The sequence below is a fragment of the Lampetra planeri genome, unplaced genomic scaffold, assembly GCF_965212315.1.
Source record: "Lampetra planeri unplaced genomic scaffold, kcLamPlan1.2.h2 scaffold_485, whole genome shotgun sequence".
Taxonomy (NCBI): Eukaryota; Metazoa; Chordata; class Hyperoartia; order Petromyzontiformes; family Petromyzontidae; genus Lampetra; species Lampetra planeri.
Window position 1 is genome coordinate 6,695 of NW_027615308.1, and position 10,471 is coordinate 17,165.

The window sequence follows — 10,471 nt, forward strand, 5'->3', positions numbered from 1 at the left end:
GGAGGTCACCATGATGTTGGTAGTATCTTTACGTATTCATATCCATCGTTCAAATATTATATAAGTTAAATTTTTGGGGTGAAAATGGGTTAACTTGAGGTCCTGTCGTAAAGGATTAAGCCTTTAACGTGCATTTCCTATAGTTGCTTAACGACCAAATCACTTAACAATAAATATTTACTGTACCTACAACAAAAATCTTACCTTGGGCTAAGAGAGATTTCTCCTGTATTGGTCCAATTTTGTTTCAGAAATGCATTCAAATTTTTGTAACTTACATTTCATTGAAATGAAGTTGTTAGGTAAACTACCCCCTGTGATTAAAACTAAAACTATACCCTAAAATCAAAACGGGGCCACCCCCTCTAAACCCCCCCCCCCTCCCCGATATCTTAGTTTTAAAAAAAGACTGACAAATGTTCTGGTAATAATAATTATTTTAGTATATGTGGTGTTTAGAGGTCAAGAGAGAAAGAAAATTGAATGCGTTTTTGTCACCAGGGGTGGCTGGGCAGTCCCATGTGGAAATGTTTGCATCGGCCGCGGAGGCCAAATTATTTTTAAATAAACCGCCGCGCGACGAATCACACCTCCAATCAGCACGGTTGGCTACGTATGGTGCGAAAGAAGTTGAACATATGAAAAAAAAATACAAAGATCCCCCGTATATCCCGTAACAGACTGTTGGGACAAGTGCCATTAGCCAGCACCTATGAAGGCCAGCAACCACGCCCGGCTGCCTTTTGTCTCCCCAGCGACGATGTTTACACATCGCATCAGGTACTCATTTCATGCCGTGTAGACCTAGGGGAGGCTTAGATAATCGTCACCGGTGTTGGCCGTGAGCGGGGATCGAACTCGGGTCACCGGGTTATTAGCGCAGCGTAGTGATAACCGCTGCACCACCGCCCCCCATGCACACACAGACACGCACACACTCACATTCCTGGTGCTTCTGCACAGATCGAAAGGGGTCTGTCCTCTGCTCCACGTGATCCACCCTCCACCCTCTTGTCTCGACCCCATTCTTTAGCGATATTTCCACGCCAACGGCGGTCCATGGCTGTCCGGCGTCTTCCTCCCATCTCCACGTCGTTCGCATCGACCTCGACATCGCTTCTCAAACGAGGGCCTCATCCTTCCAGTTCCCGTTTCGCGACCGACAGGGAGACCGAGCGATCTTGAGCTCCGAGTTTTAACTTGACCCCTTCCCCTTAGCCGAGTCTCAACTGGGGATTTCCTCCGGTTCCTGCTTCACACTCAACAGGGAGACGGAGGAGTCCTGAGCTCCGCGTTCCAACTTTACCCGCGGCTCCGTCTCGCTCCCGTGGCAATCCTCGGGCTCCCGCTTCACGATCGGCAGGGAGGGGGGGCGGCACGGAACAACCTCGCCACCGGGCTCCACCTTCACCCCCGGCCACGCCTCGAAGCCTCCGACGTCCCCTTCCCGTTCCTCCTTCACCTTCGCCGAGGACACGTCTCCGCCTCCGCTATCCGCCTTCATTACCCGCGAGCGCGTCCCGACGAAGCCGGCGGGCTTTTCCCGGCGTTCTTCTTCCGTTGCGGCGGGCGCGGGAGGAGGAGGGCTCGCCGCCGCCTCTCCGGGGAAAGTGGCGCGCTCACCCCCAGAGTCAGGCGGCTCCGCTAGGGCGGCCGTCGCGACCTTGCGCGCGATGCACTCGCGACGCATCCTCCTCGTCACCCTCCCTCCGTCCGCTGCGTCCGCGCTTCCGGCGTCGGGGGAGCCGCCCGACGGCGTCGACGCCTCGGCGCCCTCGCCGCAGGCGCTCTCCCTCGCGTGGACCCTCTTGTGGACGACGAGCGTGTGGGAGCGAGCGAACGTCTTCGCGCACACCGTGCACCTGTACGGCCTCTCTCCCGTGTGGATCCTGCTGTGCGTGGAGAGGGTCCCCGGATCTGCGAACGCCTTCGCGCACACCGTGCACGCGTAGGGTCTCTTGCCCGTGTGGGTCCTCCTGTGCACGCTCAGGGCCCACGAGTCGGCGAATGCCTTTCCGCACGCGTCGCACACGTAGGGCTTCTCGCCCGTGTGGATCCTGTTGTGGATGACGAGCGCCCCCGAGCGAGCGAACCGTTTTCCGCACGTGTCGCACCCGTAGGGCTTCTCGCCCGTGTGGATCCTGTTGTGGACGAAGAGCGTCCCCGAGAGAGCGAACCGTTTTCCGCACGTGGCGCACCCGTAGGGCTTCTCCCTCGTGTGGATCCTCTGGTGGTTGCGGAGCTGCTCCGAGCGCGTGAACTCCATCCCGCAGACGGTGCAGTGGAAGGGCTTGCCGCCGGCGTGCGTCTTTTGGTGCTCGTGAAGATCCTTCGAGCGGTTGAACGCCAGTTCGCAATCGGTGCACTTGTAGGGCTTCTCCTCGGCGTGCGCCGCTTGGTGCTCGCGGAAGACCTCGGCGTCGATGAACACCTTGCCGCACTGGGAGCACTTGTGCGACTCGCGCGCGTCGTGCGTCGCCTGGTGCTCGATGAAGACGTTCAGTGTGTCCGTGTTGAACGGGCAGTGGGGGCACTGGAAGAGCGTGGGCTCCGTCCACCCCCTGTGCCGCTTCATGTGGTCCTCCAGGGCAGGCAGGCTGACCACGAGCCACTTGCAGATCGGGCAGAAGATCTTCATCTCTCCGTCCGTTCTGTTCCGCGTAGGCACTGGGGCACGCAGGGAGGCAGGCGGAAATTCCTTCCTTTTACATGTTCGACACAACGGGTAGGGTTACGTTCCTAAAAGCCGCCGCGTTTGGCAATGCCAAGGCCTCGTGGTGAATGGGGGACTAGGACAACAGGCTTCCATGTTCACACTCGCCGAAGCCTAAGTAACGTTGTGCCATTCATACTCTTTGGTTCTTTCGGTAGAGTCAGGGAGGTAGAAAAAATAATGGCTCACGACGTTTCGATCGCAACACAAGCATTCCCACCACCATCCATCCCAGAAGAACTCCCTCATCAAGACTCTATACCATAGAACCCAATGCATCTCCAACCAGGAACACATTGCCAGTGAACTCAAACACGTACGCCAAGCTCTTAAGGCTAATGGTTACTCCGACTACACAATCCGTAAAGCCATCACTCCAACCATCAAGAAGGATCCTGTTGAGGACCCTTTCAAAACCATCACCTTACCCTACATTGCTGGGGTCACAAAAAAGATCTCCAAAATCCTGATTAAACACAAGATTCAGGTCCGATTCAACACAGTACATAAAATCCGTGATCTGGTCCCGTCTGTAAAAGACGTGGTTCCAGACATACAGTACCCTGGCGTCTACAAACTAAGTTGCCTCTGTGGTAGCAGTTACATTGGAGAAACCAAACGACATGTCTCGGACCGCATCCGTGAACATAAAGCAGACCTGAAACACGGTAGGACAAACACCTCAGCCGTGGCAGATCACTGTTACAATTCAGTGGGCTCACATGACATTGACTTCTCCAAGACAGAGGTTCTCTGCAAGTCATCTGGCTACCATGAGAGATTCGTTCATGAGGCGATCCACATATACAAACACAGAGACAATTTCAACCGAGAAGATGGATTCTGGCTCAGCAATCATTGGAAGGACGTAATAAACCATTTCGGATCTTAACTGATTGTTGTTCACGTTTACGGTGACTTTCAGACCGCAGTCCACTCACTGGCATTGACTGTGTATCTTGTGTTCTCCACAGGGAATGCATTATTTGCTCCGCTGCGGGTCTCCTTTCATCGCTCTCCCATTGACATGTTTCATTGCTTCTACATACTATTAACATTCCCTCCCTTTGTTAATGCTACCCCCTACCCCCTCCCTTTGATGCTGCTAATCCTGCATAATGCATGGGCATAATATGACTATGAAACCGCCCCGCCCACCTCCTACGCATTTTCCATGAATATGCTAAATTCCTCTTGATATGCACATTCTTTTGTTAAGGCGCTCTTCTTACACCTCCAACCCAGCTTATATATAAGCTCCAAGCTTGGCAGTGTCTCATTCTTCACCTGAAGATGGCTGCTTGCGTTGTAGCCGAAACGTCGTGAGAATTATATTATTATGTTTTATTTTTATTATTTTATTACTTCCCTTCTACGTGACTTTACCGAAAGAACCAAGAAGATGAATCCCTGCAGTCACGAAAGCTTTAAATCGAAATATAACCGCCTCTACGGGGAGGGATTCCACATAACTTTGAGATCCTTCAACAAGCTCCGTGATAAGAAGGCTCAGCTAATCGAGTCTCTCACCTTTCTGAAGAGATACCGCGACTCTAAGGTAATACCAAACGCATTTACACTAACATCTGCTGCTGTAACTTCTTCTAATGCTAAACGAATTCTGTCTAGAACTAGCTTAGCTCTTATCTCAGAGAAAATCAGACTTACGCGCACCGATCTTGATCAGTTAGACAAGACACTCTACAAATCACACTTATCTTTGAGTGCAACAATGTCCACATCAGATTGGGAACATGTAGACAAAATGACAAGCTCTTCAGCTGCCGCTATGTCGAACAAATGTAAGGACAACTTGATTTCCAAATTCAACCGCCTCTCAAACAAGAGACCGGACCCAAACATAGAAAAGCTAGACGTTAACAAAGTCGTAATTAATCGCAGTAACAGTTCTATTTCTGGTCTGAAATCCGTTTTAGCTAAAGGACTAAACTTTGCAGTCACACCTAGACACATACCAGTTAATGATATAATTGCCCGAGTAGATGTAGCTCTCAAGGGCCTGAGTCACATCGCTGCAGACGTAGCAAGATCTGAAATCTCTGCAACCCTCAAAAACGCTAAGATGCTTGCTAGCAACATCAGCAAAGATGAGCGTTTTGAATTAGCTCAATTAAAAAAGAGGGATGACATTGTCATCCTCTCAGCCGACAAAGGCAATGCCACTGTCATCATGGACAAAATAGAATACAACAACAAAATTCAAGAACTACTCAACGATGGCAGCTATACAAAAATAAAAAGGGACCCCAACAACAGCCTCGTCTCCAAAACCAACAAAATCATTTCTGCTTCAACCGCATTAATTGATCAGACCAAACAGTTCTCGTTGAAACCTTCTGCAGCCAGGCCACCAAGATTATACGGCTTGCCAAAGATACATAAAGAAGATACACCTCTTCGTCCCATTGTCTCTACTATCAACTCCCCCACCTACAAACTGGCTCGTTTTTTGTCTGAAATCATACGGCCTTTCACTGGAAAAACCACCTCTGCGGTACTAAACTCTACTGACCTGGTATCGACAATCAAGGGGATTTCCCTGTCCCCAGACGACCTGCTTGTCAGTTTTGATGTGGTTTCCTTATTCACCAAAGTTCCTGTACCTGACACCATCGCAATCATTGAAGACTTGGTTCATCAAGGACTGAATACTGGGGTACCCCCCCTGGTGAGACACTGCTTAACCAATACATACTTCACCTGGAATGGAACTTTCTACAAGCAAACTGAGGGCACCCCAATGGGCTCCCCCTATCTCCGGTTATAGCCAACATTTTCATGGAGAAATTTGAGACTGACGCCATCCAGACTGCCACTCTACACCCGACCTTATGGAAGAGGTACGTAGATGACACTTTTGTCATCTGGCCACATGGCCGGCCTGCTCTAGACCAATTTCTCGACCACATCAATTCCATACACCCAGCCATCAGATTCACCATGGAAGTTGAAAAAAATGGCAAGCTACCCTTTTTGGATGTCCTAATTAAAAGGAGACCTGATGGTTCAATGAGCCATTCTGTCTACAGGAAAGCCACCCATACGGATGCCTACCTAAAACCGGATTCCCACCACCATCCATCCCAGAAGAACTCCCTCATCAAGACTCTATACCATAGAGCCCAATGCATCTCCGACCAGGAACACATTGCCAGTGAACTCAAACATGTACGCCAAGCTCTTAAGGCTAATGGTTACTCCGACTACACAATCTGTAAAGCCATCACTCCAACCATCAAGAAGGATCCTGTTGAGGAGCCTTTCAAAACCATCACCTTACCCTACATTGCTGGGGTCACAAAAAGATCTCCAAAATCCTGATTAAACACAAGATTCAGGTCCGATTCAACACAGTACATAAAATCTGTGATCTGGTCCCGTCTGTAAAAGACGTGGTTCCAGACATACAGTACCCTGGCGTCTACAAACTAAGTTGCCTCTGTGGTAGCAGTTACATTGGAGAAACCAAACGACATGTCTCGGACCGCATCCGTGAACATAAAGCAGACCTGAAACACGGTAGGACAAACACCTCAGCCGTGGCAGATCACTGTTACAATTCAGTGGACTCACATGACATTGACTTCTCCAAGACAGAGGTTCTCTGCAAGCCATCTGGCTACCATGAGAGATTCGTTCATGAGGCGATCCACATATACAAACAGAGACAATTTCAACAGAGAAGATGGATTCTGGCTCAGCAATCATTGGAAGGACGTAATAAACCATTTCGGATCTTAACTGATTGTTGTTCACGTTTACGGTGACTTTCAGACCGCAGTCCACTCACTGGCATTGACTGTGTATCTTGTGTTCTCCACAGGGAATGCATTATTTGCTCCGCTGCGGGTCTCCTGCCACCGCTCTCCCATTGACATGTTTCATTGCTTCTACATACTATTAACATTCCCTCCCTTTGTTAATGCTACCCCCTACCCCCTCCCTTTGATGCTGCTAATCCTGCATAATGCATGGGCCTAATATGACTTTGAAACCCCCCCGCCCACCTCCTACGCATTTCCCATGAATATGCTAAATTCCTCTTGATATGCACATTCTTTTGTTAAGGCGCTCTTCTTCCACCTCCAACCCAGCTTATATATAAGCTGCAAGCTTGGCAGTGTCTCATTCTTCACCTGAAGACGGCTGCTTGCGTTGTAGCCGAAATGTCGTGAGAATGATTTTATTATGTTTTATTTTTATTATTTTATTACTTCTCTTCTTCGTGACTTTACCGAAAGAACCAAGAAGGTGAAGGGTTAGTTGAATTTATCCAACAACAAAAAATGTGGCACTCTGGCGTGTCGCAGCATTGTAAATGAGGCACTGCTGAGAAAGTCACCGCGTCTGCTCAGCAACTCATGACCACCACTCATCTGTGGATTTGTCGCACGGCAATGTGAAGCGACAATCTGGACTTCCCACCGGTCTTGGCTAAGCCAAACTAAACGATGTTCCCTTACTTCTAGATTTGAAGTTTTCGTGACTGCAAGGATTCATATTCTTGGGTTTTTTCGGTAAAGTCACGTAGGTAAAAAAACACAACACAAGCCTCCGTCTTCAGGTGGAACCGTCACAGCATGATTGCTGTATCTTACTTGATACAGCAATCGTTAGCGCTACGCTGTATCTTACTTGATACAGCTATCGTGCTGTGACGGTTCCACCTGAAGACGGAAGCTTGTGTTGCCTCCGAAACGTCGTGATTTTTATTTTTATTAATTAAAACAAAAATTACCTACGTGACTTTACCGAAAAAAACCCAAGAATATGTTCCCTTACTCTTTGGTTCTTTCGGTAAAGTCACGTAGGTGAAAAAAAATAGAATTTAAATTTTTATTCTTATTTTTTCACCGACGTGACTTTACCGAAAGAACCAAAGAGTATGGTACCTTGCAGTCACGAAAAATTCAAATCTAGGATGTTCCCTTGTTACCAGGTGCAAGGCCCCAGCTACGGGGTAGCTCTTTCTCACAAGCGCCTGCGGCCGTCGCAGATGACAGCCCAATGACGAAGTGGCTTATCCTGCGGACATTTATTTTACCGCCAAATACTCTCTGAACGTGGAGGGGGAAAAATAACCGGAGGACCCGGAGATAAATCCACGCTGACCACGGTGAGATACATGTAAAACTCCAAATATACAGCAGCAGCAGGCGTCAGGGGTGGGATCAAACCCACAACCTCCTCCATACCAGGCGAGGTAGTCAACATCTCCTAGTCACCGTGATGATGAGAGAGAGACACGCAAACTCCAAATCTACAGCAGCAGGCATGGTGCATGGTAAGGGTCGGCATATGACCCACGACCTCCTGTATTACAGACGAGGTAGTCAACATCTATCCACCGTTATGATGATGAGAGAGAGAGAGACGCAGACTTCCAAATCCACGACCTCCTGTACACTAGCCACCGTGATGATGATGAGAGAGAGACGCAGACTCCAAATATACAGCAGCAGTAGCAAGCATCGTCAGGGTCGGGATCGAACCCACGACCTCCTGCACACCAGGCGAGGTAGTCAACATCTCCTAGTCACCGTGATGATGATGGTGAGAGAGACACGCAAACTCCAAATATACAGCAGCAGGCATCAGGGTTGGGATCGAACCCACGACCTCCTGCACACCAGGCGAGGTAGTCAACATCTCCTAGCCACCGTGATGATGATGAGAGAGAGACGCAGACTCCAAATATACAGCAGCAGTAGCAAGCATCGTCAGGGTCGGGATCGAACCCACGACCTCCTGCACACCAGGCGAGGTAGTCAACATCTCCTAGTCACCGTGATGATGATGGTGAGAGAGACACGCAAACTCCAAATATACAGCAGCAGCAGGCATGGTAAGGGTCAGGATCGAACCCACGACCTCCTGGACACCAGGCGATGTAGTTAACATCTCCTAGCCACCGTGATGATGATGAGAGAGAGACGCAGACTCCAAATATACAGCAGCAGTAGCAGGCATCGTCAGGGTCGGGATCGAACCCACGACCTCCTGCACACCAGGCGAGGTAGTCAACATCTCCTAGCCACCGTGATGATGATGAGAGAGAGACGCATACTCCAAATATACAGCAGCAGTAGCAGGCATCGTCAGGGTCGGGATCGAACCCACGACCTCCTGCACACCAAGCGAGGTAGTCAACATCTCCTAGTCACCGTGATGATGATGAGACACACGCAAACTTCATATATACAGCAGCAGGCGTTAGGGTCGGGATCGAACCCACGACCTCCTGTATACCAGGCGAGGTAATCAACATCTGCTAGTCACCATGATGATGATGGTGAGAGAGACACGCAAACTCCAAATATACAGCAGCAGGCATCAGGGTTGGGATCGAACCCACGACCTCCTGCACACCAGGCGAGATAGTTAACATCTCCTAGCCACCGTGATGATGATGATGAGATTCCTCACCACCGCTCACCGGGAATTCCTCACCACCGCTCACTGCAGCGAGTCTCGCACACGGAACGGGTGACGTCACTCACTCGCAGCCCCAACGTGCGCGTGACGTCATCGCGCCCGAAGATGGCTGGGTGACGTCGCGCTCGGGATGGAGGGGTGCGGGGCGGGGGGAGGTTTCAGCTGGAGACGGTAATATGACGTCATCTATCGGGCTCGAAATTCAACTGGCCTGGTACGGGCGCCGCGTTGACGTCACCGTCGCTCAGGGTACGGGAAGGGGGATCTTTGTAGCGGTGACGTCACTCGCATCCAGCCCCTTGGTGACGTCACCCTACACCCCCCTCACCCTGGCAGGCGCGCGCCGGTCTAACGTCGTGTCGTAAATCTCGCTGCGAGCGTGACGTCACGTCACTGGTGGCGGGCCGCTGGGAGACGCGAGTGACGCCATCCCCCTACCCGGCACGTGACGTCGTCAATCCTTTGCGGCGGGGGGGGGGGGTGACTTTAATACGAAGGATGACGTCATTTATATTCTTAGGTTTTTTCGGTAAAGTCACGTAGGTAAAACATTAAAATTAATGAAAGTAAAATAAAAAAAATAAAAATTTTAATGTTTTACCTACATGACTTTACCGAAAAAACCTAAGAATATGAATCATTGCAGTCACGAAAGCTTCAAATATAGAATGACGTCATTTGCTCGCGACTGCGGGTTGCGTGACGTCATGTCACCAACGCCCAGGGGGGGTGCTGTGGACACCGTGAATGACGTCACGCACAGAGACAGAGAATCGAGGCCTCAATCTTAATTTTGGAGCTTTCGTGACTGCAGGAATTATTCTTTGGTTCTTTCGGTAAAGTCACGTATAAAGATAAAATAATAAATAAATAGCATACTACGAAGTTTCGATTGCAACACAAGCAATCATCATCAGGTATAAAAGAAATAGCAACACAAATCTAACCAGAAAACTATAGACAGACATACAAGCAGACAGACATCACAAAGACACACAGAGAGAACACGTATCGGCACAAAGAGAGAGGTCGTCTCTGTGACGGGGCCTTAAATATAGAGAGGGGGCGGGGGCGGAGAGAGGGAGGGGGCAGAGAAAAAATTTGCATGTCAATGAGTGAGTAATCTATACGAGGGATCTTTTTACATTTTCGTGTCTGCGTATCTGTCCTGTGACCTCCTGCCAGCAGCGAGGCCTGGACACTTCATGTCACGGCCTCAAAGTGCACCTAGCCTGGCACAGGCGCCGTGGTGACATCACCGCCATTTTGTGGCGAATGGCGGTTGTTGTGTCTGCGCCGGTT

The 10,471-nt window shown here is 49.9% G+C and overlaps 1 protein-coding gene across 2 annotated transcripts; it reads right to left on the bottom strand.

The window, feature by feature from the left end:
• Window positions 1-390: 390 nt before the first annotated feature.
• On the bottom strand, window positions 391-9,268 carry LOC144741253 (uncharacterized). 2 transcript variants are annotated; one of them, XM_078623843.1, is made up of 2 exons: window positions 9,171-9,268; window positions 391-2,667 (listed from the first exon to the last, which is right to left on the bottom strand). In XM_078623843.1, exon 2 carries the CDS (start codon window positions 2,636-2,638, stop codon window positions 1,226-1,228), a length of 1,413 nt encoding a protein of 470 aa, XP_078479969.1. In that variant the 5' UTR covers window positions 2,639-2,667; window positions 9,171-9,268; the 3' UTR covers window positions 391-1,225. The 2 variants fall into 2 exon arrangements, with proteins under 2 accessions (XP_078479969.1, XP_078479968.1); XM_078623842.1 differs by having other exon boundaries at window positions 9,161-9,266.
• Window positions 9,269-10,471: the final 1,203 nt, after the last annotated feature.

What these genes read in the sequence shown, in the direction of transcription:
- LOC144741253 (XM_078623843.1), bottom strand. Translation starts at nt 2,638, where the DNA reads ATGAAGATCTTCTGCCCGATCTGCAAGTGGCTCGTGGTCAGCCTGCCT.